General features: G+C 48.6%; 1 protein-coding gene across 3 annotated transcripts in view; it reads left to right on the top strand.

Moving 5' to 3' along the window:
• XPNPEP1 (X-prolyl aminopeptidase 1) overlaps nucleotides 1-27,475 on the top strand; it is a 52,211-nt gene extending 24,736 nt beyond the window's left edge. For all 3 annotated transcript variants that reach the window (XM_043925669.1, XM_043925672.1, XM_043925671.1), the window contains 18 exons: nucleotides 156-219; nucleotides 1,624-1,728; nucleotides 4,939-5,031; nucleotides 5,286-5,429; nucleotides 7,132-7,227; nucleotides 9,345-9,426; nucleotides 10,888-11,098; nucleotides 12,903-12,992; nucleotides 13,275-13,325; nucleotides 14,565-14,623; nucleotides 14,764-14,841; nucleotides 16,707-16,778; nucleotides 18,542-18,602; nucleotides 20,282-20,351; nucleotides 21,214-21,387; nucleotides 22,307-22,383; nucleotides 23,567-23,665; nucleotides 26,903-27,475. In XM_043925669.1, coding sequence (XP_043781604.1) covers nucleotides 156-219; nucleotides 1,624-1,728; nucleotides 4,939-5,031; nucleotides 5,286-5,429; nucleotides 7,132-7,227; nucleotides 9,345-9,426; nucleotides 10,888-11,098; nucleotides 12,903-12,992; nucleotides 13,275-13,325; nucleotides 14,565-14,623; nucleotides 14,764-14,841; nucleotides 16,707-16,778; nucleotides 18,542-18,602; nucleotides 20,282-20,351; nucleotides 21,214-21,387; nucleotides 22,307-22,383; nucleotides 23,567-23,665; nucleotides 26,903-27,031 — 1,755 coding nt within the window. In that variant the 3' untranslated portion in view covers nucleotides 27,032-27,475. The remainder of the gene's footprint in view (nucleotides 1-155; nucleotides 220-1,623; nucleotides 1,729-4,938; nucleotides 5,032-5,285; nucleotides 5,430-7,131; nucleotides 7,228-9,344; nucleotides 9,427-10,887; nucleotides 11,099-12,902; nucleotides 12,993-13,274; nucleotides 13,326-14,564; nucleotides 14,624-14,763; nucleotides 14,842-16,706; nucleotides 16,779-18,541; nucleotides 18,603-20,281; nucleotides 20,352-21,213; nucleotides 21,388-22,306; nucleotides 22,384-23,566; nucleotides 23,666-26,902) is intronic.
• Nucleotides 27,476-27,805: the final 330 nt, after the last annotated feature.

Below are 27,805 nucleotides of genomic sequence, written 5' to 3'. Positions count from 1 at the left end.
ATAGGGTGCACTAATTTTTTTTTTTAATGTTCAGCTTGCCTTTTTGGCTAGATTGTCAGTTCCTTGAAGGCAGGTGCCCAGCTTTTGCCAGCCTCTGTGGTCCTGCTGGGCTGTGACTGATCAAGGTCCACTTCCTTGACCTCTCTGTTTTCCAGAGTGAGTACATTGCTCCATGTGATTGTCGGCGCGCCTTTGTCTCTGGATTTGATGGCTCTGCAGGTGAGTCACTAAATTCTGTCTTTGTTCTTGTGGTACTTGTGTTTGCCTCCCTAAAATAACTGGACCCAGTTTCAGTCTATGATACAGAACCAAAAAGAAAATGAAGACCAGACGTCCCCATTGACCCTCTGCAGAGGGGGCGTGGTCCTGGTGCCTGTAGCTCTAAGCTTACCTTTTAGTTTTTTTTCTTCTCTCATGTGTTAATGATGCTTCTCTTTAATGACCTTTTGCTTTTCAAGTCAAAAAATTTTATTTTAAAAACTGTTGGGGGACTTCCCTGGTTATCCAGTGGAAAAGAATTTGCCTTCCAAAGCAGGGGGTGCGTGTTTGATCCTTGGTGGGGTAACTAAGATCCCACATGCCTGGGGCAGCCAAACCCTCCTGCTGCAACTAGGGAAGCCTGCAGGCTCTTGAGCCTGCCTGCCACAGTGAAGACCCAGCACAGCCAAAAAAAATATTGTTGAACTTTTTATTAAATATAACATACACACAGATAAGTATATCATGAATACCCCTGTGTAACTGGCTCTGCAGATAAGAAATGGGACAAGAATGGCATCCTCAGGACCCCTTCCTTAGCTTTCTGGTCCCCTGTAATTCTCTAAGCACTTAACTTTTGGTTTCCTCCTTTTCCCTTTCAACTCGAATAGTAAAGATTAATGTTGAGCTACACTGGCGCCCTGCATTAACTTTCCAAGAGCTGTTGCGCCCTCAAGGGCGGGTTTCCCCTTCAGGCTACCATCCTCTTAAGTGGCTAGGCTTGGCGGGAGTCCCTATCCTCACAATTAGTGCACTTCTTCCATTGATGTAGGTGCATGTGTTGGTTGGCACATTTCAATTGGTTTTGGCTGACACCTCTGCTGAAGGCCCTGAGTTCTTTTGGGCCTGTGGGAGCTGAGGGCAGGTAGAGGTGGAGGCATAAACTCCCTGTATCTCCCTGAAGGCTCACAGCGCCCAGGTGGTCTCCCTTGGGAAAGGCCAAACACCTTCCTTGGGGTGTCTGTTGAAGCAGGTAGCTGTGACTGCCGAGCAGGAACCATTTTTGCCTCACTCCGGTTGACTAGAGGCCCCTGTGGCCCTCTGTCCACAGACCTTTGTTCTCCTGGTCTTGACTCACGTTGTGCACATGGGGTCCTTTCTACTGGTCCCGTGGTACCGGTACCCAGGCTGCCTCCAGACTGCTTCTTTCAGCGGTTGGCCCACAGCTGGTTGTCAGCGGTGCTGTCTTCTCTTGCCTGGAGGTCTCCTTGGAGTCAGAGGCCCAGCTGCCCCCCCAACGTGGGGGTGGGTGGTGGGGCCACATGGAGTCTGGTGCTCTCTCCTGCTCGTCCGCCTGCTGCCTTTATGTGAAGCTTCTCAGTGCTTGTCAAGAACCGCTCTCATTTCTTTGCCCCCCTCCTCCAGGCACAGCCATCGTCACAGAAGACCATGCGGCCATGTGGACGGACGGGCGCTACTTTCTCCAGGCTGCCAAGCAGATGGACAGCAACTGGACGCTCATGAAGATGGGTGCGTAGAGGCACAGCCATCTCAAGTTTAGCTGGCCGGCTTGGGAGGAGACCCTGGAACTCCTTAGGGCTTCTGGATCTTAACCCTTTTATGGGGTCAGGGACCCTTTATAGAATCCAAGGTGTCTTAGTAACAAACTACCATAGACTGGGTGGCTCAAACAACAGAAATTTAGAGAAGGGATACATGTATATGTATGGCTGAGTACCTTCACTGTTCACCTAAAGCTACCAGAACATTGTTAATAGGCTGTCATTGTTCACTTGCCCAATCAGGCCCAACTCTTTGTGACCCCATGGACTGCAGCTGTACCCCAATACAAAATAAAAAGTCTAAAGTTTTGGGGGGGGGAAAAACAAGAGAAATTTATTTTTTCATGGCTGGTGGCTGGAAATCTGAAATCAGGGTGCCAGTGTGGTCAGGCTCTGGTGAGAGCTGTCTTCCTGACGTGCAGATAGCCACCTTCTCACTTATCCTTACATGGTTCTCTCTCTCTCTTCCTCTTCTTAGAAGGCTACCAATCCTACTGGATTAGAATTCTACCCTATGACTTCATTTCACCTTTAGTATCTCCTAAGCTCCTGTCTCCAAACATAGGTCACATTGTGAGGTAGGGCTTTAGTGTATGAATTTTGAGGGAACACATTCCAGTGGATGATACAAGGAAGAACAAGAAAGTGACAGGCTTCTATGTACAAACCATCATGCATTCAATTTTGGAAGGTCCTGGCTCATACCCTTGTTTCAGTGAGGAGTAGCTGAGGGCCAGAGAGGACCCTGTGTCTTTGACTCACATCCTGGGGGCCTTCCCATTGCTCTCTGCTGCCTCATGATTTCAAATGAGGTGAAGGTAAGGGGCCCCTGGCAGCCGAAATAGGAAGCTCTCCCTCTGAGGATCCTGACTTGCTTCTGGCAGCTTAGCCACAGGGCGAGAGCATGGGTCTGCAGCTTTCTTGGGCAAGTTGCTTCACCTTCAGTTTCCTCATCTGTGAGGTGGAATGATAATAGTACCATAAAGTGGTGAGGATTAAAGAAATAATATATGGAAAGCATGGAGCTCAGTGTTTATTGGATAATGATAATGTGTGTGTGTGTGTACACGGGTTTTTCATTTAATTGTGTGCTGTATTTTTCCTTGTCATCAGAGTAGTCTTTCAAAACATGGTTTTAGTGATTGTACAAAGGTACAGCCTGCTGCATTTTGAACTTAGACAATAGAAGAAGGGGAAAGCAGCTGCCAGGGCTGAGTGAGGAAGAGGAAAAAAGGCCAAATCCCTGATGTTTCTTGTTGTTGGAAGTTATGAGGAAATCGGGTTGTTACCAGACTCACAGTTCAGGGAACAGAGGGCTGTTGATATTGAGTTGAGTTGACCCCAGGATCTATTACTGAGGTTATGTGTGTGTGTGTGTGTGTGCGCTCACGTGCATGCTCCACACACTGTCAATATACATGTATAAATGTTTGGCTTAGGGAGGAGTTAAGAATGTTTTTATCCTGGCAATGGATTTATTTTAAACTTGGGTTTCTCAAAACTCTTAAAATATAGAAACGTCAACACTACAGGTTGATGTCCCAGTTGTGTTCTCTCTTACACACACAGACACAGGCCTTCGGGATTGTGGGGCTGTTGTAAGTGGATGGGCCTCTAGGCCTTTGTAGTTTTTGATGACATGTCTCTCTGTTGCTAGTTCATGCGCCCTTAGCATATATGTATATTTGTTTGTATGTTAGGTGCATGTGCTATGTCCATGTGTATTTCAGATACAAGCACAGTTTAATGTCTTATTTTTTAAGACGAGGTACATATGGAAGTTCTGATATTTTCTGCTTGCACCCCAGGGTCTCATTTAGTGTGCTCCTGGGATGTGAGCATCTCTCTTTGGGGCCTAAACTACAGCTGTTAGATATGTCAGTGCTTTGGGGGTCAGAGTGTCAGGGGAGCGAATACTATCTGCCTCTTCCCTAGACCAGCCCTGGGGGAGGAGTCCTCCTTCCCTCCGAGCCGACTCTAGCCTCTGCCGCAGCCCACCTCCTCACCGGCTCTCCTGTGTAGGGAGGTTCTGGTGGGTGTGGCTGGGGAGTGATTGATCCCTGGGGTTTTTCCCAACATCTGTCTGCTAGGAGATGATATGACTTCACCCTGTGCAAGTTACACTAGGGGCATTCAAGAAACTTCCTTAATAATTGGCTTGTTTTGTGGTTTGAGGAAAAAAAAATAAGAAAGAATCAGATAGGAAAATCACTCAGTGACAGTTTCTAGGCAGGCTTTTCGAACTGAGATTCATGAGCTCATTTCTTCATAAACCTTTGAACGTCCGTTATGTGGTTATCAGTACTCAGGGAAGGTAGTAAAAATCAGTACTGTTTTGGAATATGTGAACTTTCACTCTTTGATATTTTACCAAAATGTTTGTTAATTGTTTAGCAAAAATCTGATGAAAAAGTATACATCTGAAATGTACAAGATATACTGGGTTGGATTAAAGAAAAACTGGGACGTCAAAAATAATTTTAGTTCCTTTTGTGAAGCTTACTTGTTGTCCTATGACTAGTCTCTTAGACATGGAAAGGGCTGTGTGCTCTTGGTAATTGGGAAGCCCAGGGAGCCAGTTAAAGACATGATGTTGGATTCCTGCGTGTTCCTTACAGTCTTTGGATAGGTTTCTGCTGCTAAGACTTGAGCTCAGCCTTCCAGTCAGGCCTGATTGTCTGGCAGGGCCTTCCCTCTGCAATGATACCCTCTAGGTGAGGGGAGAGCTCTGTGCATGTATTTGCCTTACCTGGCTGGGACGTAAGGGAGACTCTGAGCTTTCACCTGCACCATCTCACCACTCATGCTCTCGTCACCATTAGTGGGGAAGTCACTGAAGGCCAATGAGACAGTCTTGGGATGACATCATGCACCTGTGTTGCAGTGATTCCCAGGATGCCTTTTACCAGGGGTCTAGGGAAATCCTGCTGCTGCTTTCTTCTGTCTCATCCTCCTCTTATATACCATCTTACTTTATGCTTTCCTTTTATAGCATCTAACCCTTCTAGCCTTCCAGGATGAAGGGAAGTTCAGATTTTCCAAGTGCTGTCAATCCTTTTTAAAGAAGGTGCTTGATAAAGACCCTCTTCTTATGCTATTGGTGAATTGCACCCTTCTGGGTAGGATAGGGAGCTCAGGCTCCCTCGGAATTGTTTCTCATCAGTTCTTCCCTCTGTAGGTCTGAAGGACACACCAACTCAGGAAGACTGGCTGGTGAGTGTACTTCCTGAAGGATCCAGGGTTGGTGTAGACCCACTGATCATTCCTACAGGTGAGTAAGCCGAGGCCCTGCCAGTCCTTGGGTAAGGACTGGGGTTCTAGATGCCTCCCCACCCTCCTCATTTGCTTGTGGGTGGTAGAACCTTTGGGGGCTCAGCATGACATGAGGTCACAGCAGAGGTCAGGGTGAGGAGAAGAGTAGCAGAGGGCCGCAGGATCGCCTGTCAGAAGGTGCCAGGCTCTCAGAGCCCTGCTGCCTGTAGAGGGTGTTCAGTTCACAGCGAGACCACCAGTATTTCTCCTCAGATTACTGGAAGAAGATGGCCAAGGTTCTGAGAAGTGCTGGCCACCACCTCATTCCTGTCAAGGACAACCTTGTGGACAAGATCTGGACAGACCGCCCTGAGCGTCCCTGCAAACCGCTCATCACACTGGGCCTGGATTACACAGGTCAGAACCATGGCTGGCCCGGCAGGCCCTGGCCATCGTCCCCTCCACCTGAATGGAAGTCCTCTGGAGCCAGGTCATTGAGCCGATGGGAGGATTTGGCCCCGCTCTGGCACGTGGGGCATTGGGTGCAGCAGGAGTTCAGTTTGTTTCCACCGTTGGCACCTGTTTGGGCATAGTGTACTTTCACAGAGCTCTTCTGGGCAGACCCATGGGTGCTGCTGAGATGGCTGTTTTTTTAACCACTCAGTTGCTCACTGCCCCTCTAATGCGTCTGATATTGGACACAGAGCCTAGAGGTTTCTAGATTCCATGTCCTTTTCTTCTGCCAGCACTTGTAGGTTTACCTTCCCAGGCCCCCTGCCCTCTATCTGTCCTCTGCCGTAGAGGCTTTGGGGAGTGGGTGGGTTTCTTTGGCTTGCATGATAGTGGTGAGTGAGGAGCAAGTTCTGTGAACAGTCTGTGAGAGATGAAAGTGTGGATTTATGGAAGAGTGAGGAGCGCAGAGGGAAAGGCCTGGAGGTGGGGCAGAGGGGAGTGAATCTTGCTATAGAAACAGCAGAGGAGAGATGGAGCGGGGATGTCTGGAATGCAGGCACCTTGCCCAGAGGGGTCCTGGGAAGAAAGCATTACAACCCAGACTCTCAGCCAAGTTTTAAGCAGAATTCCCTAGCTGACCTTCACAGCAGCGTTTGGCTGTGGGGACGCCCCCAGCTTGCTTCCTTGTGACACTCTGACCAGAGGGTATTGCAGACCGGGGAGGGGGATGGGTCCAGTGAGGGGCCCTGGGTCAGCTAAACATTGTCCATCAGCATGCTTGGGATTCTGTTGAGCTGAAGGAGAGGCTCTGACCTGTTGCTTACAGAGCAGGGAGAGCAGGTTTGGCTGGTGAGACTTCGGGTCAGCAGACACGTGGATGCCCACCCTGTGCAGAGCACTGCCAGGTGGTGTGTGCATGAGACAGATGCCTGCCCTGCTCACAGGTGGCTGTACCGTGGGGCACAAGTGCTGTCTCCTGTCAGCGGGTGGTGGTGGGGTGAGCGTCTTGGGGGCCCACAGGAGAAGCAGGGAGTCGCCGGCTGTGTCTGACAGCGCGTGTGTGGTTTGGAAGTGGTAGTCACACTGAAACAGGCTGTGGGGAATTCCTAGATCTTAGCACTGAAAGGCAGGTCTTGAGGCTCTAGAAATGTAAGGTAGAGGGTGATATTTGCCTGACCTCTAAAGATTCGGTGAGTTCTCTCTGCTGGGTAGTGTCTTCTCAAAGCTCCCTGTGCTTCCTCTGTGACAGCAGTCTTTATACAGAAGTGTAACTAATTGCTGGTTTAATTGTCTGTCTTCTCTTCCAGATTATAAGCCCCATGAGGGCAGGGACTGCATGTAGCTCAGAACTGTAACTGCAGTGACCAGCATTGCATCTGCAGATATTGATGCCTGGGCAGGAGAGATGTTTCATAGACATTTGTTGGATGAACAAATGGATTAATTTTGTTGTGAGGCAGTCAGGGCTCTGGACAGTCAACTAGCTTAGATGGAGTCACTTCTCTTGTATGGGATTGGTATCCAGGCATTCTGTCTGCTCAGATAACATGCTCCCTGGGATGTGGTGCTGGTTGAGAATGTTTGGAATGGGTTCTTTCACTTGGCTGTCACCCGTCCCCGGGACCAGACCAGGGGCTGGAGTGGCAAGTATGTTTGTTTCTTGCAGGCATCTCCTGGAAGGACAAGGTTGCAGACCTTCGGTTGAAAATGGCTGAGAGGAACGTCGTGTGGTTTGTGGTCACTGCCCTGGATGAGATTGCGTGTGAGTGCTCTGGTTTCACTGTTGGGGCGTGTTAACCAGTCTCTCAGTTGGTTCTCTGGGAATCTGTGTGTTCACAGAATTCAGTTTTCTGTGTAGTCAGAGAATAAGCAAAAGACCGTCACCAGTGGGTATATGGCATGCCAGGTGGGATGGAGAAGGGATTATTGGATGGAGAATTACAGGGGAGTTGGGGAGGAGATTGTGGTTGGTCTGGAGCAGTATTACAGCCAGGCGCTGATGTTAAATCTGTGGTGGTGTCCCCATCTGGCCCGTCTACTCAGCACTGTGACACCTCTGAGGAAGGGCGCTTTCTCCAAACTTTTTGTGTCTGTCAACATTCATTTGTCTCTGTAGGTATGGAAGTGAGCTTATAGGAGATATTTTTTCTTTATACTTCTCCTGTATTTCCCAGATTCTCCACAATGAGGATGTTCTAGAAATATTTCTACTTCAGAAAACTCAGGAGCTGAAAGTTCACCAAACCTTTTGGTACAATAGCAGTTTTTTAATCTTTAGATCTTAAACTATCCTCATGGGTTGTTCAGTGCCTTCTAGAACCTGAATGAATAAGGTTGAACCTTCTTTTTCTATTTTCTGACTGGATTTGACCCACGGTTCCTGAGAAGAGGCACTGCCTTATCTTTTTATTTTTTCACTAGAGGAAGATGGCTTACTGCACAATCTCTAATCCCTAGCCCCCAAACTGTCATGTGTGTTGGTGATTTATATCCTTGATTAACTTAATAACATCAACATCAGAGAAAATAACATATGAAGCTAATCTCCCCTTGATTATTTAAATATCCCCCGTTTTCATTGTGGAAAATCTGGGAAGTGCAGAGCAAGTAGAAATAAAAAAAAAAAAGTCACCTATAATCTTCTTGCACAGAATCAGTTAACATTTCTGTGCATATATAATTTTGTAACTTGATTTTTTCCACTGTATTTACTCTAAGCATATATAAACATAATTTTAAGTGAATATTAAATATCCCATCATATGGTTATAGTGCAATTTACTTAACCATTCCTCTCAGGATGACCTTTGAGTTATTTCCACTTTTTCTTATGATTGTATTACAGGACTGCCATCAAAGTCTTGGTGCATCACAATCTGTATCTTAGTTTCTGAGAATTTTCTTTCAGGTTTTGGTTGACTTTGGAGGTGGTGTTATGGGCTGGAGGGTGTGTGCACGGTAGGGCGTTTGACGGTATTGCCATGTACCTGCCAGAGAGGTTGCACCGCATGTATGAATACACCCCTCTTGCCACACTTTCACCGACCCCAGGTGCTATCATTTAAAAAGAATGCTAGTTGGGTTTGATGGGTAAAACATGTTGCCTCCATGCTGTACTTGAAGAAGCCATGGTTTTAAAATAGAGGCAGTGCGTTTTGTACCAGGGTCTTTTTTGCACTCCGATTCTCCGGAGAGCAAGTGTTAGGCTGCGGGAGGTCCTGGGACGAGAGCTGTGCTTAGCGCCGGCCCCTCTAGTTTCTCCAGCACGCAGTGACCTCCCCAGGGCCCTGACACTGGCCAGGCAGGTCCTCCACCCAGCTGTGGTTCCGGGTGGGCCGCCGGCTCGGGTTTCACTCATGGGCCGAGAGCCCCACTGACTCACTGCTTTTGTTCCTCTGCTGGGAAGCTCCGCCTCCCTGGGCCTCCTGACCCTCACACAGAGGGCTGCATCTGGCCTCCCTGGTGGGTGGGTCTCCGTTTCTCTACCCTTGGTCTCTTGCCTCAGAAGGGAGCGAGTCCTTGGCTCCCGCCCCGGTACTTGGGAGTGCCAGAGGTGTTTCTGTGGCAAGGCCAGGCCTGGCGGGTCACCGCCGGGTGGACCATTTCAACTCTTTGTCTGGAGGGCAATTCTCGGGTGTTCTGACTAACTCTTTGCATTCCCTTCTCGGGATGGTGATGTGGCAGCGACAGACACAGTTCTGGTGCCCTCTTTCGGTGGATATGCGCAACTGCAGCTCAGCGGCGAGACAGGGAAGGGAGGCGCCCGGCCTCTGAGAGGTCCGCCCCGCCCTTCCCGGCCAGTGGAAGCGCTCTCTGCATCCTCCCAGCTGCCCCTTAACTCACAGTCGGGCGGGTGACAGGAATTTTTTTTTCTTCCAGGGCTATTCAATCTCCGAGGATCAGACGTAGAGCACAATCCTGTATTTTTCTCCTATGCAGTCTTAGGACTAGAGACGATCATGTGAGTGTTGGCCCCGCACCTGAAGGTCTTCCCCACAGCTCCTCCGAGCCCCAGTCCATCCCCCTGGCTCGGGCCCACCCGTCTCGGCCTCACGTGCACCAGGGTCCTGCTTTTCTCCTTCCCTTTCCTGCCTCCCTTTCCCTTCTGCCTTCCTTAACAATAGGTATTGATTTATATCCTGCCTCTCTTATAATCCTGAAAATGATTGGTAGTACTAGAAGATAAAAAAAATAAGTGTTGAGGACATCAGAACAAACCCAGAGAGAGTGAGCTTAGTTCACAGAATTCCTGCTGCAAACACTTGTTCAGGCTGCACGTTGGACTCCTAGCTGCCAAGGCAGAGGGGGATATGGACTTTGTTATACAGTCCTGGGTCCACAATGCAAATAGACCTCATCATTCAGAAGGTCAGAAGTGACGCAGGAAAAACCCGAGTTGTGCCTTGTTGAATTATCTTTTAAACTGCTGCTTGTGGCCTTCCTGCCATTGCTCTTCTTGTTTCAGTGGCTTTCTGCATTCAGACATGTTTATTGAGTGCCTGTTATGCGGTAGAGTCTCCACTAGGTGTTGGGGTGAATGAGGCAGACAGGGTTCTGGGTTAGATTGGCGATTCCGATGCATAGTTGGCACTCACTTGTCAGTGGGGCAGGTACGGATGTTATTGGAGGGGCCTGACCTGATCAGAGGAGACAGTAATATTGAGACAGAGATTCAGGGTACTTGGGAGTTAGCTCGGTGAGTAGGGAATGAGGAGGAAGAGAAACAGGTGATCTAAGCCGGGGAGCAGCATTCTCAGAGACTTTGGATAGGAGAGAGTGAAGGACCCAGGCTGGTCCAGTGTGGTTGGAACCTGGAGTGGAAGATGGCAGGTAGGCAGGGCCACATAAGCAAGGCCTTGTGAGTCAGGTTCAGGAGCTTGGGCCCTTGTCCTGAGGATGCTATGAGTTTCCACAGGGCACCACATGGTCAGGCTTGTAAATCATAGAGAATTTATGATTGGAGTGAAATTATGGGGTGGATTATGATTATTGAAAAATAGGGTGGATAGGGAAGACTGGTGGCAGGGAGACCAGTTAGGAGGCCATGGCACTAATCCATGAGAGATGTAGTGGTTAGCCCTAACCCTAACCTGGGTAGCAAGTGGGCAAGGCTACAGTGAAAGCTGGAGAGGTTTGAGGGGTGCTTAGGCCATAAGTTCAAAGATCTCCATGAAGGAGGGAAAGAGGGGCATCAAGGAGGACAGTGCCCAGGTCCTGGCTTGGGGGACAGGGTGGAAGGTAGCATGCACGGGGCAGGGAGCACAGTTTGGGGAACAGGGTTTGGGAAGGGCATGGAGGGAAGAGAGGCTGCTCATTTGGGATGCTGGAAGGTAGAGCCTGTGCCTTATGTGTGGGTCTGTGTTCTCGGCCTCTGATTCCTGCACCCACCTTTCCTATCACCTCTCCTCTGGCCCCTCTGCAGGCTCTTCATTGATGGTGACCGCATAGACACCCCCATTGTGAAGGAACACCTGCTGCTTGACTTGGGCCTGGAAGCCGAGTACAGAATCCAGGTGCTTCCGTACAAGTCCATCCTGAGCGAGCTCAAGATCCTGTGTGCCAGCCTTTCCCCAAGGGAGAAGGTTTGGGTCAGTGACAAGGCCAGCTATGCTGTGAGCGAGGCCATCCCCAAGGTTGGTAGCCCCAGAGCCGATCAAAGCCTACCACTCTGGCCACCAGGCTGGTCCTGGCATCAGGCGACTTCTCTTTGAAGCAGAGTTTGGTTGTTCAGGCAGATTTCCAGGACTGGGTGTCATATCAGAGGTGTCGTCCCCTCAATGAGCCCTTTGGGCTCTTAGAACCCAGTGAGTCCTGTGTTTTCCAAATGTGGCATGAGAGATGATTTTAGGTGGTACACATTCATTCTTAGGTTTATTTAAATGTATCTATTTTAAAAGCATTTTAACAGATTTAAAGAATAAACCAGTGGTTACCAATGGGGAGAGGGAAAGGAGATGGGGCAAGATTGGGGTACCAAATTCAGAGGTACAAACTACTATGTATTAAAAAAAAATAAGGTACAAGGATATATTGTACAGCACAGGGAATTTAGCCAATATCTTATAATAACTTTAAATGGAGTCTAACCTTTAAAAATTGTGAATCACTGTATTATACATCTAAGACATATATCATATATCAACTATACTTCAATTAAAAAAAGCATTTTAGTGTGTAGTTGAAAAAAATATAATTAGCATACGAGACCATGTATTATACAAATTATTTCTTAAGAGAGAGTTGATTTCAATAGACTGTTGATTCAAAGATCATCTAAAGAAGAGTCTTAAGTAAATAAGGGTCCAGCGAGTAGGCAACCCGGGTAAGCCCTGTGCAGATGGTGTGAGAGTGTCTGAAGTTTGGGAAACACTACTCTATATCTGCCTCCCCCACCGTATTTTATAGTTAAGGAGACCTGAGGCCCAGGAAGGCTTAAAGAGTTGGGGATTTATCAAAGGTCAAATGATAGTGATAGTGATGCCCTTGACCGAACCCCTGCTGGGTGGTGCTAATCTGCTGACATGTGCCCCCTCATTTTCACTGAGGCCTGGGGCAGGAGTCCATGCCGCCTTAGCTGAGCCTTAGTTGAGGCCCAGAGTTGAGTCCTACTCTGGGCCTCTGGCTGCTGAATGGCCTTTGGCAAAGCCAGCAATATCCTGTCTCCTCCACTAAGCAGGGGCCATCCTGGGAGGGGTCCAGGCCTGACCACCTAGTCCTGTTTTCCCATTGCACCCCTGTCCCTATCACCCTGTGTGATGGAGTTACTCAGAGCTTTACTTCCGTGGGGGTCATGCTTGCCTTGTTTCATGAGGGGCAGGTGTGCAAGAGAGAGAGAACAGGGAGTGTGGAAAGAGGGAGCCCTTTGAGAAGTTCGGTGCAAAATTATTCCCTGCTCCCTCTCACACAGGGCTGGATTCTGACTTGCTCTCAGTTGGGAAGGCTCTTCCCCAGCCCTTTAAGACCTGACTGTTAATGGTAGCCGATCCCTGAGCATGAGGTGGGAAGGAACAGGAGCTCCCTGCCCCCTTATCGGTCACATGCATCCCCAGACAGTGGGAAAAGGCCTCATTTTTGCAGCCAGAAAGGGGTTATTTCGGTCAAGCTTTGATCCGTTAGTGAACCCTGACCATGACCATGGAGGTTTGAAAAGCAGCATCTTGCTGCTGGCTGGCAGCCAGCTATCTCAGAGAGCCAAGGGGGTGGGGGAGAGAGGAGAAATAGCTTGTTTGATGTACTTTATCTTTTTGGATGAGCTCAAGCCCCTTTCACCAGTGCTCAGAGTCACCACCCAGAAAGGGCAGGTCTTTGGGCTCCAGGGGACAGCAGGGAGGGCCTGAGTGGGAGCTCTCTGTGATTTGTCTAAAGTGAGGAGTCCTGGCTGGAGGGGTGATCCTGGTCTGGGGTGAGTGATTCCCACACTACTGCCTCCCGCCCCAGGATCATCGCTGCTGTATGCCTTACACCCCCATCTGCATCGCCAAAGCTGTGAAGAATTCTGCTGAATCAGAAGGCATGAGGCGAGCTCACGTGAGTAAAGCAGCCTGTGCAGAAGAGGGGGTGTGTGGTGGTCAGAAGGCCCACCTCCCTTACCTGTTGTGTGGCTTTGATCCTGGCGCAGGTGGGAACCTCTCTGAGCCTTCCAGAGTTCATGAGAGAATGAAATAAAATACTGGATGGGTCATGGGAATCGCCGGCATGGAAAGCCCTGACTGCTGGTGGTGCGTGGTCCTCTACATTAGGGCCGGGCCTTGGATCTGCCCGTCTGATTTTCAGTCATAACTTAAAAAAATGTCTCTATTATTTGCACAGATTAAAGATGCCGTTGCCTTATGTGAACTCTTTAACTGGCTGGAAAAAGAGGTTGGTTCTTAGTCTTTGTTTAACACGTGGACCAAGATTATTCAGAAATTATCTACATGTGATTCTAACTGTGACTCTGGTTGACCATGAGGTCTAAGATCTTGATCTAATTTTAGTACCCCTTTTTAAGAGTTCTTTGTGGGAATTTGTTGTGTGTGTATTTAAAAACTGTAGAAAACAGTAACAAAGATGAAGAAAGAAATTCCTTAACAGAATGGATCCTTTCTGGGTTAAGGAATTGTCTTGTAATGAAGTGGACTTTCATTATAAGGAAAAATGACTTACAGGCAAGCTGATTGTATTGAGAGAAAAAGATCTTTGTGTATATTCTGAACTTTAAGGCATAAAACTTTTTATATTGATTCTTAGTCATTAGTTTCTTGCCTTTTCACTCCTTGTAGCTGATAGGAAGGTGATTTCTTTGTGCTCTTATTAAACGGTATCATATTCCCTTTAAATATTTTATGAGCAACTCTTTGAAAGTAGCTTACATTGGGAGAAGAAAATACTTTGATTCCCACAAATTTTTCCCGTCTGGCAATTGTTCATCTGTGTATGTCATTTTTTGTTTTTTTCAGCGTAGGTCATTTTTACGTCTTTCACTGTACCCGCTATCATTTTGTATTCTGTTTTATTCACTTAGTATCATAGTGTGAGCATTTCCCATTTTCTTTGAGATTTAAAAAAAATGATCCAAATGGGGACTGTGTTTAGTGGCTAGGCTGCTTTATTTACCCATTCCTCCTATTTTCAAATGTTAAGAGTGTTTTTTGAATTTTTTTTTTTGCAATTACCAAGCACCTTGTAATAATATCTTTGCATTTATCTTTATTCAGAATCTTTTTCTTAGGATATTGTAGGTGGGAATGCTTTTGAATTTTTAAATTTAGGTTAAATTTGGGGATGTTTTAGGATATAATACTGAGGGAAATAGTTGAGTGAAAAATTAAATGGATAGAAGTCCTTTTACTTTTAGATAACTTTGGTAAGAGCCTTTGGGAATTCCCTCCTTGTTGAAGATGAGACATAATCTGTGTCCTGTAGGTTGGACAGTTGAAACATGGGGATTGAGGGAAAAGTAAGCTTTTAATGTACTCCCTATAACAGAGGAGCCTAGCAGCCTACAGTCTGTGGGGTCGCAAAGAGTCAGACAAGACCGAGCGACTAACATTTTTCATACTATGTGGGAGACCCGTGAATTTATCACACCCCAGTGGTTTATAAGCAACTTCCTCGCAGGTGCCCAAAGGTGGTGTGACAGAGATCTCAGCTGCCAACAAAGCTGAGGAATTCCGCAGGTAAGGATCCCTCTGGGGGGAGCCCTGTGAGTCCTGTGTGCCTGTCCTTGGCAGATTCAGTGAAGCTGGGCGGGGCCCTGATCGCTGGCACAGTAAGAACCCTTAGGCCGCTCTGCCCTGTGTGTGTCTTTCTGTTCCAGGCAGCAGGCTGACTTTGTGGACCTGAGCTTCCCAACCATTTCCAGTACGGGACCCAATGGCGCCATCATTCACTACGCGTAAGGCATGCGGAGGAGCACGCTGCCTGGCTTTGCTGCTGCTTCTGCACAGGAGCCTGAGCAGGGGAGAGACATTGTTTTATCAAAGGCCCCTGCGCCCACCTCCCTGTGTCTGTTGAGATCATTCTTATGTGTGAAATAAGATCTCTGAGGTCTTCTTGTCTCTCAATCCGAAACCTCTGCCTTTCGGGAGCGACTCTTTGGCACCGATGTTGCCCATCGACATTGTCCATGATGTAGTCAAACGGGTCATCCCCCTTTCCTCTGAGACTGCAGTATCTGTCGTCATAATCCCTGAATCTTAATGGTTGGAAGTTTTAGTGTTTTTCTTTTTTGACGGCGGCAGCCTTCTTGATGCACTAGTCCAAACGTCTTGTGAGCTCCATGACCTCCATTCCAAACAAACTTACCACTGGGTTGTGGAGCACCCTGTTATGTTTAAGGAGATAATCTGTACCCTCTCTTTCCTCCCCAGCCTGGGGATTGGTACCACATGAGCCCGTGGACCCACAGAGCCAAGCTTCCTTCCACTGTGAGGCCAGGAGGGCACTGATGAATCGGAGAGCTAGACCCACCTGTGGAGGTGGTGGGAAATGGGACTGGGCTTCTTGCATGGGCTCCAGCTTCAGCTTCGCCTGGCTTACGTGGTTTTGCCTCGTGTGGGGTATCTTGAGTTCTTTGCTTCCCATCTGTGATGGGCATCATGATGGAGCACTCTGGCTGTCTCACTGTACTGTACTTGGGCACAAGTCCCCCCTCCACCCTTTTTACTAATCGCTTTTAGAGTTTTTAGTCTTGGGACAAATTTTGAAGCTACTGTGTGGGAGACAGGCACGGATGTGACTGTACAGTTCTCTCATATTAATGCTTCTGTTTCAACATTAAACTATCAAAAGGACTTGAGTTCTTGTCTTATATTTAGCACAGGTGGTGAATTTCCTGGCTGGATATGACCCTAGAACTTAAAATAAAAATTTTCAGTCCAAGTGGGGAGAATCTCACTTTTCCTTTGTGTTTCTTCATTGTGGCTGTTGGAAGCCTGTTGAGAAGCAGGGTGCTGGGCCCATATCTGGTGGTCTTTTCTAGTTATTGGGATCAAGTTCCTACTGGCCCCCTTCCTGCCTATGAATGAAGCAGAACCTCTGTGAGACCCTCTCTGCACTGCAGGGCAGAGACTTGGAATGCTCACGTCCCGTCTAGCTTTTCCCAGTGCAGAGTATTGTCTGGAAGGAGATGTGGAGGAATGAACTACTTTAAAAAATACCTTACGTTCATTTGAAAATAGTGCTCTAGTATAAAAGCATCATGATCTACTCCTTTCCCCAGCAAAAGTCCCTTTAGTTTTTCTCCCAAAATGAGACACTCACCTTCTGCCCCTCTGGTGGTCTGGGAAGCAAGTGGGGAGGCTCCTGGTGGGGTTAGGGCTGAGGGAGAAAAGTGGAGGCTTGAGGCAGGGGACTGAACCATCACCCCCCCTCCCCAAATAAAGACAAATGACTCCAGACTGCTCTCTTCTCATTTCCCAGCTTGGTCCTCTTGCTTCTATTGATTATTATTTTTGTAATTTTTACGGTTATCTCATGAACACTTATTTTGTTCTAGTTACAAATAGAGGTAGATATAAAGAAATATGTTATTCTTCCTTCTCTTGAGCTCCTTATCTAGTTGGGGAGATAGGTTGACTAGTCTTGAGTAGAAGGTTAATATTACTTGCAATAATTAACCTATTGGGTAACTTGGGTTTGATATAATTTCAGGCTTACATAAGTTGTTAGAATAGTACAAAGAACTCTTGTATTCCCTCCTCCCAGATTCAGGAAGCATTTACATTTGTGGAATAATTAATTTGTAATTAATTTTCTTAGGCCGGTCCCTGAGACGAATAGGACCTTGTCTCTGGATGAGGTGTACCTCATTGACTCGGGTGCTCAATACAAGTAAGTGAATCGGGGCTACTGGAGAGCCTGACTCCGCTGTCAGGGCAGTTGAGTAGGTGTACAGGCCAGGCTCCAGCCGAGATCTCTCAGCGGGTCATCTCATTCTGCGCCGGCCACTGATGGAATTGTTCCCATGTCTTGTCCTTTTCTTCACCCTTTGTTGAAATAGCCCTGTTGTGATTCTGTTCCCACAAAAGACTGTTTGGTAGAAATGTTTAGTCCTTAGCTGAAAGCTGTTAAATACTAAATAAATAACTGAAAGTAGGCTTTCAGAACCATTTGGAAGTCTTCTGCCCCAGCCCATAAACCACCTGCCAGTTCCCCAACTTGCAGTGACCTCAGGGCCTTGGGCAGTGAGGGCTTAATTTTGAAAGGATGAATGAGAAATGAGGGTCAGCCCTGAGTTTCTGAATTTCTTTCTTCATGCCTTGCTGCTTTCACAGTCATCAACTAGAATAGTCTCTCAGAGAACTCAAGATTTGATTGGGTCTTGAGGTGGAACCCACGGGGAGGAGCTGGAATAGGTGTTGTCTGCGTTGAGAGAGCATGAGCCAGGCCTTTTAATCTTCCATTTTCCACTGCAGCTGGGACTTTGCCTGGTGGAGAATGTTGTTATTAAATGAGCTCAGCCAAGTATGTGAAAGCCACAATCTAGCCTGGGAAGTATGGGTTGGTGTTAATAACAGTCTAGAGCTAAGAGTATTGAGATTACTTGGGTAATGGTGTAACTTTGGGTCACTTCTACATTTTAGCAGGATTCTAGAAGCTATCCTTTCTCTGTTGGGGGTGGATTGGGGTGTTCTAAAAGATGTATTTGGGTATTTTTAGGTTCTAGTAAACTGCTTGCCATCCTGACAGGAGGAATTGGAGTTTGACCTTCTTTTGCCAGAAGGTCCACTTTCATTCATAACCCCAGGAATGGTGTCTTCCATGAAACAGTCCTCACATTGTAGACTATGAGTGTGTGTGTGTCAAGGCCTGACTGAGTTCACTCCCACTGCACTGGGCCATCCTTGCTTTCACACTGTGTCTCATTTTATTTTTTTATAATAACTTTATTGAAATATAATTCAAGTTATTAAAGTGTACAATTGATGATTTTTAGTTTGTTCACAGAGTTTGCAACTATCACCATCATCAATTTTAGAGTATTTTCATCACCCCCCAAAAAAGAAGCACTATTCCCATTGGCAGTCACTTTCCATCTTCCCCTAGTCAGGGAACCACTAATGTACTTTAGTCTGTATGTACTTGCCTGTTCTGGACATTTCATATTAATGGAATTATATACTATTAATATATGGTGTCAGTTTCTGACTTCTGTCACTTAGCGTAATGTGTTCCAGGATCATCCACGCTGTAGCATGCATCAGTACTTCATCCCTTTTTATTGCTGAATACTGTCTCATTGTATGTATGTACCACATTTTGTTTACTCATCAGTTGTTGGACATTTAGGTTGTTCCCATGTTTGGGATATGAAGAGTAATGCTGCCGTGAACATTAGTGTACGTGTGTTTGTGTGGACGTTCTCAGTTCTCTCGGGGGTTTACTCGGGGGAGTAGAAGTGCTGGGTCATAAGGTCACTCCATGTTTAAGAAACCTTTTATGAACCTGCAAACTGTTTTCCAAAGTGGCTGTACTATTTTACATGAACACCAGTCGCTGCATGAGGGTTCAGTTTTCTCCACATCGTCACCTGTCTCGTATTTGAGCAAGAGCTTCTTCGGAGTGAACACTAACTTGCCCTTTCTTTTGGGCAGGGATGGAACCACAGACGTCACTCGCACCATGCATTTTGGAACTCCTACGGCTTATGAGAAGGTAAGAGAATGCTCGAGAGGCCCTCTGCTTTCTCTGACCGTTCCCTCTTGTGGAAAGGGATTGTATAAATAAGTAAAAGTTACATGTGGGACAGTAAAAGAGCTCATTACTGTGGAGTCAGGCTTATCTGCTTTATGACATCCATTTAATTGATTATTGGAAAGATTTTAAGAACATTCTGTCTGCTAAGGTCAGGCTCAGATTCAAGTTTAAACAACTTTGGCCTTCTTTGGGGAAGGGAGCAGGGTAGTGAGTTTGTTTTTTTTTTTTATGAACAGTGTCTAGATTTGATTCTGAAAGCTACCCTCCTTTTTTCAATTTCAGTGTTCCTATTTATAGGCTCAGCCCTCTAGGAACCCTCTGAAATGACATGCACTGCTTAGTGTCTGGGCTGTCCGGCATACAACTGTAAGGTAGAGAAATGTGTGCTCGGAGTCTAGACACTGGGCTTCAGATCTCTGCTGTTCACAGTCTCCATGACCTTGATACTTGACACTTAGACCATCCATAAAAATGGGGGTAGAGTACTCACCTCCAAGGCTGGCTGGGAAGGTTCTGTGAGCCCAGCTGTTTCCTGGATCATAGCCACTGCTTGGCAAATACTGGTTGAATCTCTGAGTCTCTCTCTTTTCCCTGGGAACTCCTTCAGGAAGCTTGCCCCGGGAAGAGGGCTCCGTGGGATGCAGCAGGGCATATTTCCCAGTGCTGGTCCCTCATGTCCTTCATTAGTTGGCACCAGCACCTTGGACGAGTTTGACCTTGGGTCCAGATACCTTTAATTTGGGGCCTCCTTGGTGGCTTAGACGGTAAAGAATCTGCCTGCAGTGCAGGAGACCTGAGTTCGATCCCTGGGTCAGAAACATCCCCTGGAGAAGGGAATGGCTACCCACTCCAGCATTCTTGCTTGGAAAATTCCATGGACAGGGGAGCCATGGAGTCCCAAAGAGTCAGACACGACTGAGTGACTAATGCACACACCCCTTTGGTGTGTGTGTTACCAGGGGTGTGTAGAACACTCCGCTTCCTGCGCTGTGTTCAGTCTGGACCAGATTGGACAGTGAGCGGTTTAGTGCTGACTCTGCACCTTACTGGCAAGCCACTACCCATCCAAACAGCACTTTTCTTATCTGGGCGGTAAGGACTGAACCCTGAGTAGAGATGGTGGCGAGGGGCACAGAGGAGTAGCAAGACCACCTGGCTCCAAGGCCAGATGCTGCCACTTACGAACTGCGTGGCCTGGCATGTTACTTCATTCCCCTGGAAGGTGAGGGTGGCCGGAGTGCCTCCATCAGGAAGTGTGGGCTTAGACATGCAGTGCTTAGTACTGTGCTTGGCACCGGGGAGTAGCTTGACAGTGTGAGCTAGTGTCATCAGTACTTCTTACTCCTTTTTCTGTCTTTCTGAGGCTCTGATGGCAGAGAGTTCATTTCAAGGGAAAGACTAGTGGGGTCATCTCTTGGACAGTTCTCTTTTACTAAATCGAATTTCCAGATTTTCTAGAAAATTGGTCCCAAGGCCAGGTTTTTTTTTTTCCCACCAGTTCTTTCCTGTTCCCCTGATTTTCTCTGTGGTATTGCTATAAAACCCTAAGAGGCAAGGTTTTCTGAACTACCTGAAAACTGCAGGATGAAAGCATCTGTGCCCGTCCTGAACATGCCCTCCGGGTTTTTCTTTGGCAGGAATGCTTCACATATGTTCTCAAGGGCCACATAGCTGTGAGCGCAGCTGTTTTCCCGACTGGAACCAAAGGTAGGTGGTACCTTCTGTCACATGGCGGGCTGTATCTTGTTCAGGCATCAAGCGTGTCTAAATTTGGGTGAAAACACATGTCCTCCCCTTGCCATAACAGCCCCCAGACTACTCCAGGCCCAGCCTGGGCAAGTGGGGGTGCTGTTGGACTGAGCAGAGAGGACCTCCAGGGAGCCAGACTTAGGATCGGGCCCAGGGTCAGCTGTCCCTCCCTCCTGAAAACTTGTGTCGGGTGACCTTGGGTGGGTGGCTCTCAGGAGAGGACAGCAAGGCATGAAGGCCCCGGGGGGGCCTGGTGCAGCCTCCTGTCTGCCCCGGGTGTTGGGCCAGCGCTCCTCTTAGGACTCGTGTTGGGATTTATTTTACTGGGAGCCTGACTTGAGGACTAGACCTTGTTGCCTGAGGACTGGTGGGTGGGCCACTGCATGGGAAGTTGATAAGACCCAGGCCTCGAATCTGCTTAGACTGCCCTGGCACTCATCTCCCCGGGCACCACTTTCCTCATGCTTGCAGTCTGGTTAGGATCTCATCTCATAGTTCCGAAACCGTAGGGTTCCAGCACTGGGAGGGGAACGTTCGTGTCATCTCCCGCAGCCTTCACCTGCTGCTGGCGACGTCCCTGACCAGCATCCTCCAGCTGTAGACTGAGCTCCAGCTGGTGGGGGAGCCGTCCTGCTCAGGAGCTCTGGTTGCCAGAAAGTTCTCTGTGCTGGACTGAAACCTGAATCCTCCAGTAACTTTTACGCACTCATTTCTGTTTCATCTTCCGGAGCCAGACCTAACAAATCTAATCTCTGAAGTGCTTTGCCAGTTGGAAAGTACTGTACAGATATCACGAAATGGTCCTTTATGTGTCTTTCAGGCCACCTCCTTGACTCCTTTGCCCGCTCAGCGTTATGGGATTCTGGCCTGGATTACCTGCACGGAACGGGGCATGGTGTCGGGTCTTTTCTGAATGTTCATGAGGGTCCATGTGGCATCAGTTATAAAACATTCTCTGATGAGCCCTTGGAGGCCGGCATGATCGTCACTGATGGTAGGTGTCCCTCACCTAGAGGCTGCGTGTGGATCCTCTGCCTTTTTGAAAGCTCTGTGTTGTTTCTTATATTTTAATTATTATAAAGTAAATTGGAAAAAATTTGCCCCTTCCATCACTTTGGGCTTCCCTCATGGCTGAGATGGTAAAGAATCTGCCTGCAATGCAGGAGACCTGGGTTCTATCCCTGGGTTGGGAAGATGCCCCGGAGAAGGGAATAGCAACCCTCTCCAGGATTCTTGGTTGGAGAATTCCATGAACAGAGGAGCCTGGTGGGCTACAGTCCACGGGGTCACAAAGAGTCAGGCCCAACTGAGTGACTAACACTTTGACTTCCCGTCACTTTGAATTAGACAACAACAACATTTTTTGATCGTAAAAGTGATAAATATTCATTGTAGAAAATGTGAGACTGTGGAATGATATAAGGAAGAAAATGAAAATCATTTGTAATCCAGCCACCCAGGGGAAACACGACTTACCATTTGGATATGTTAACTTCTTGTTTCTTTATATATGTGCATACCTTTTTTAGTATCATTGAAATTACACTGGACGTATGGTCTGTATTCTGCTTTCTTACCTAATATGTCCCTATGTCATTACCAAATCTTGGTGAACGTATTTCAACACCCGCATCATTGTATCTTATGGCTCCGCCCCATACTTCGTTTGGTGGATTTTCTGTTATTCTAGTCCCTACCCTGCAGCCAGTTCTCAGGAATTCCAAGCCTTTCTCTCTCTGGACCTCTAGATAAAAGTGCCTCATGGGAAGAGGTGTATCTGGGCTCTTGCACTGGATTGAGTGGCCCTTCCTCTGTTTCTCCTTCGGAGAAGCGTAGTCGTCCCAGGAGTGACAGCTTCTCTGTGCGTGTCTTCCTCGCGGGCTGCTCCTCATTCAGGGTTTGGTTTGTTTCAGAGCCAGGGTATTATGAAGATGGGGCTTTTGGAATTCGCATTGAGAATGTTGTTCTAGTGGTGCCTGTTAAGACCAAGGTGAGTAATGATGTATTTATTTTCTTTTAAAAATTCCCTTATTCCTTAATGGGGGAAGATGAGGACTTTTGTCCTTCAAACCAAGAGCATGCCATTCTGGGGCCAAAATGGTCTCCTTCCCTTGGTATTGGGGTCTTTCCTGGAATTCGTTCTCTTCTGCAAAGCTAGAAAGAAAATGCTGAGTGAACGGGGACCCTGAATGGGACCTCAGGTAGCCTCGGGCAGGCCCCTGCTTCTTGTAGCTTGGGGCTCTGAGTTTACTGGAGGCAGGGTCATGTCATGAAACCTTCACTGTGTGTGTGTGGGCGTGGAGGGGGGCGGGTGGGGGGTGCTTGTTTAAAAGCTCCCTCCAGATGTTGAAACCGAATCTCCAGGGCTGGGACCTGGGAACTATTTTCAACAAACGCCCCAGATGATTTTTATCAGGTAAAACTGAGGAAGCCTGAGCTAGCCGCTGGGTCAGGTACCACAGACGGGCGATAAGACAGGTGCGGTGCCCTCTCCCCTTCACATTACCAAGAGGAGGCAGGTTTTTGGTGCTGGGCTTTACCTCCAAGACCTGTTTGCTCCTCCTCCACAGCTGGAGGGAAGTGACTGCCTATGCCTGCAGGGAGGCTGGCCGCCGGGGTCTGCTCTCTGCTTGCACGCTGACGTCCCTGGAGTGGCCTCGCCCCTCCCCATCCCACAGGCCCTGCCAGGAAGAGAGACCCAGCATGGCCCGTGTGCCCTGCCTCGTGCACTGGACAGACCTCTTAACGTCACCTGAGGGGCCTGGCTGGGGCAAGGCAGGCCGCGTACTTGGTGTTAAAAAAAAAACAAAATGATCTGCTGGGGGCCTACAGCTTAGCAGAGGCTTGGGAACCAAACCAGAGATGCGCCTGCATGCCTCCTCCCCATGACAGCAGACAGGAAGGAGCCTTGTGCACCTGCTGACCAGGTCCTCAGCACTCTGCCTGGCCTTTCCTGAAGGCGCAGGCTGTGGTCTGCACAGTGGAGCAGCTCTTGGAAAGTGGTCCTGCCCTGTCCCTGTTTCTTTCATCTGTTAGAAATGGTGACTGGCTAACCACTCTTGATTTCTTGCTACATCTGGCTGAGGGGAGGTCATGTTTGCAGGGAGTGACCTCAAGGTGGGTCATCGTGGTGAAGAGGAGTATACACTCCTATTGTCTTCCCTCTTCCGTAGTACAACTTCAACAACCGGGGAAGCCTGACCTTTGAACCTCTGACTTTGGTTCCAATACAGACCAAAATGATAGATGTGGATTCTCTAACAGACAAAGAGGTAACAAGGGAGTCTTGGGGCGGGGGGCAGAAGTGTGTGTGTGGGGTGGGGGGTGGAGAGCCGCCCTGAGTCCTCCCGTCCATCCTCACTTTTAAGTCCTTCTCCGCCCTGCGTGCTCCCTTCCATCCTCACTTTGAAGTCAGAGTCTAGGCCGGTTGAGTCGGAACATCCTAGGTTTCCCAAGGACTGTAGGTGCTTTTCCTGTAGTTGTTGGGTTTTGAGGTAGATAACCGCCCTGCTTGCCTCACCCTCAGAGGCTGTAGTGTTCACAGGTGGGAATGAACTGTATGTTCTTGCCTCTCGGGAGGGCAGGAGCCATAACTGCTGGGAGGCGTGTTTAGCAAACATGGATCATATGTCTTCCCACAAAAAGCCAGGTGGGCAAAGGGACTGTTGGCTGTTGCACACACCAGATTGTTTTCTCGTGTTGCTTGAAACACTAAGGAACTGAGAAGCACAATCTGTGATCATATGCATGGTTTTCACACAGACAAGTAGGCGGGTGGTTGCTCTGGGCCCTGAAACCCTTCACAGAGCAGAAGCATGGCCATGCTCACCTGTCAAGCTCAGAGGGTGACAGGTCTTGAAACCCCTTCAGACCCTCGGGTGGGTCCCCAGGCTCAGATCCAGAACTTTGGAGGCAGACTGGAAGGGTCAGGCAGGCGATCAAGGTCACGAGCAGGGACGAGGGTCAAAAATGGTAGAAACAACACCACCAGCTATCTGCTGTGAAGTGGTCAGGCTTGAGCCATGAAGACAGAAGCCAGAAGGATACTAATTCCAGAGCAAGGCAGGTGGCTGGAAGTCCAGCAAAAAGCAGACCAGCAGGAGCCAAAGGCAGGACAGCGTTGTGGGGATAAGAGGTGGTTGTTACCAGGGGCAGCCGCTGGCCTCATCCCAGGGGCTGTGCAGAGGGATTGCATCCTCAGTGGAGCCCACGTGGGCCTTGTGCTTGGCACCAGAGGAAGGTGCCTCTGCGGGCTGAGGAGCCCCTGCTACAGGCCTGTGGGATGGGGCTTTCCCCGCCAGTGGCCCCTTCTTCTGCCTCATCCAGCTCACAGATGGCTGACAGGCAGGTCATCCACTTCTCACTCTGATGCCCTCCTTGTGTGGGCACTTCTTCTTGACCTTCAGTGCCCTTGGTTCAGCTAAATGTTCCTGCTCACAGGACCCACACAGGCCCCCTGAAACCGCTTTATTCAGGTCAGAGATGGATATGGAACAGGAAGCAGCACCAGCTGTGTCTCTTCAGCAGAAAGACTCTGTCCTGCAGTCCCGGGGCTCCTCCCTGGTCCCCACAGGGCTAGCTTAGGTGGGAGCAGATGAGAACACAGAAGTGAGCATGGGAGCCCCACTGCTTAGAACCCTCAGCCCCAAGGAACCAGTCTCTTCTCATGGCCCCCAAGCACAGCTCCCAGGGTCTTAGCAAGAGAGTCTCTACTAATGAGTTGCTTTGCACTCTTGGACGCTGAAGGCTGTGTCGTCTGCCAAGTAATCCCGGTCAGAGAGGCCTTGCTGTCCATGTGAGCTGTGCCGGCCAGGAGACATTTCTTCCATGTGACCTTCCACTTTATCTAGGGAAACGGTGCGTGAGGAAAGTTAAGGGAGGCCAGTTTTTCCTTGAGGGAGAGTTTTGTTAACCTGTAACTCCCTCATGACATTGGCAAAGACCGGTACACTCTGTCTGGTCCAGTGTTCATTACTTTATCTTATGGACTCAAATCACTGAACTATTCTTTTAGCCAGTTAGTTATTGTAGGACAGGGAATATCTTCTTACCTTGGAATCATTCGCAAGTTTCCACAAATAACAAGTAGAGGACAGTATTTAATATAACCAAGCGGAGTATATTTATTATCTCTTTCAGCAAAAGGGTTCATTTCCCATATACCACTCAATAAGTCTGGGACTTCATTCTGTCTTAAGGCATAGAGATACCCCACAACAAGATACTGCTCACCGGGCTTTGAAACTCCCAATCATTGCCCTTTACTGTCTCAGTCTTGGCAGTTTTGGGGTTGGGTCTGCAGTCCCATACATCTATCACCAGGTGGCAGCAGAGGACTTTGGACGTAAGTGTGGGCGATGCAGGCTGCCGGGGCCTTTGTGGCGATGCTTTGGCTGCTGACGGGGGCTCCCTTTTCCCCCACCCAAAAAGGTCTTGGGAGTTTCTCTGTGGCCCCTCATTGCTCCTGTATCTTGCACTGTTGAGCTGCCTTACAGCCCTGCCTGGCCTTGCTGCTGACATGTACCAGCAGCTTGCTTGTTTTTGGTACCGACCCCCTTCCATGCCCCCACCTCCCAGACAGACTAGTGACTCTTATCAGTGGGAGTTGGAGTCCCAGTTGGGTCAAAGCCATTGGCAGCATCACCCCATCTGTCTAATGTGAAGTGGGCAGGCCCCCTTCATGGACAGTAGAGAGTGGGTTCTGCTCTAGGTAGAACTTGCTTTCTTCCATACTTCAGCCTCCCTCCCTCCTCACGAGGAGGAGACCTAACCTTTTATACATGCATAACCTCTGTCATCAGGTTCAGCACGTCAGCACCCCACCCCCACCACACACACCCCAAGTCCTTCCTTTTTGCCTCCTTTTTAATCTCCTGGTGTGGTGGCCTCATTCAGTTGAGCGTCTGAAAGTCAGGCTTACTCCCTACCCCACTCTGCAGCACAGCCCTTGACCACCAGAGGCTTTGGGTGCATCTGGACGGCCACACTGGCAAGACTCTTATGGACCCAGATGATCCCACTATATTCAGCTTTGTAGGTGGATTCGGAATAGGAAATTCAGTGCCTCGGTAGGACAGCCTAAGGTGTGTCTTCACAGCGGTCGAGGCAGTAAGGGTGGGTGCAGGAGCCGTGAGACCCCCTGCCCCTCTGTCTCTCATCGTGGCTTCCAGGCAGGGGGTCTGTTGAAGGGAACTCTGGTTACAAGTTTCCCTGCACTCAGGGGAGCCCAGAGCCACAGTCTGCCATCAGGTGTTCACTGTTCCCTCAGAGTCACTGAAGCCCGTGTGCGGCAGACGGTTCTGGGAACGTTTTCACCATCAGCCCTGGGGCTCGTCCTGTTTCCAGGGAGGCAGAACGCAAGGAGTCGCTGTCCCTGGGCAGGGAGAGAGGGTCCCGTGCTCGTTTCCTCTCAACCTGTGAGCTCTGCACGTGGGGCCCCGCTGCTCGATGGGCAGGCTTTGGTGCAGGTGTGATGGTGCAAACGCGTCTGTCTTCCTTCCCTCTTGCAGCGAGACTGGCTCAACAACTACCACCTGACCTGCAGGGACGTGATCGGGAAGGAGCTGCAAATGCAGGGCCGCCAGGAAGCCCTCGAGTGGCTCATCAGAGAGACGCAGCCCATCTCCAAACAGCCTTAATACCTCCTTGGTTTTTATAAAAAAAAAAACCAAACAAAACCAAACAAAAACGCTCTGGGGAAAGGAAGAAGCCCGGCACACCCCTGACATCTACCCCCTGTCCCCTCCTTCTTCCTTACTGCCCCCCTTTTTACTTTTAGACTCTGAGAAGAACTAAGAATGTTCTTATCCTCTTTGATATTTTCTTGCAGACACTCAATCTTTTATGATTTTTTTTTTTTAAATTGAATGAGCCAAGAGTAAATTGCTGCCCCCGAAGGAGGGTTCCCACAAGCCGAGCACTCGATCGGGTGGGCGCCCCGAGTGGCCACAGCCCTCTGGCCGGCGCTGGTGAAGCAGGCAGTGCTCTGCGATGGCCACGTTCCCGGTGCTAGTCCTCAGTCATGATCCCCTTCATGCACACGAGACTGTATTTATGACCTGAGATTAAAATGTCAGAATGGGCTTCGTCTCTGCTGTTTCTGTCCTCCCGGCACCGTCTACCCTACTGTGTGTGGGGTAGGCTTCTCTTTAGGGCACATGTTCTAGGCAGGGGGGTACACTTTGGGGAGATATCCCTGGCCTCCCTGTGTCTCTTCTGACTTAATTTTCAGCTTCTTTTTCTTTTCTCTAGAAAGCTCAGTTTTTGTTGAGTATTTTTATTTTCCTTCCCTGCTTCTGGTTTTAAAATGTCATTGATAGACCAAAAAAAAAAAAAACAAAAAACCCAACAAAAAAATCATGCCGACAATGACCCTTCCATGATCCAGTCTACAGTGGACAGTGTGGACGTCC

Source organism: Cervus elaphus, chromosome 15 (genome assembly GCF_910594005.1).
Source record: "Cervus elaphus chromosome 15, mCerEla1.1, whole genome shotgun sequence".
Classification (NCBI taxonomy): domain Eukaryota; kingdom Metazoa; phylum Chordata; class Mammalia; order Artiodactyla; family Cervidae; genus Cervus; species Cervus elaphus.
This window is presented reverse-complemented; position numbering and strand designations above follow the sequence as displayed.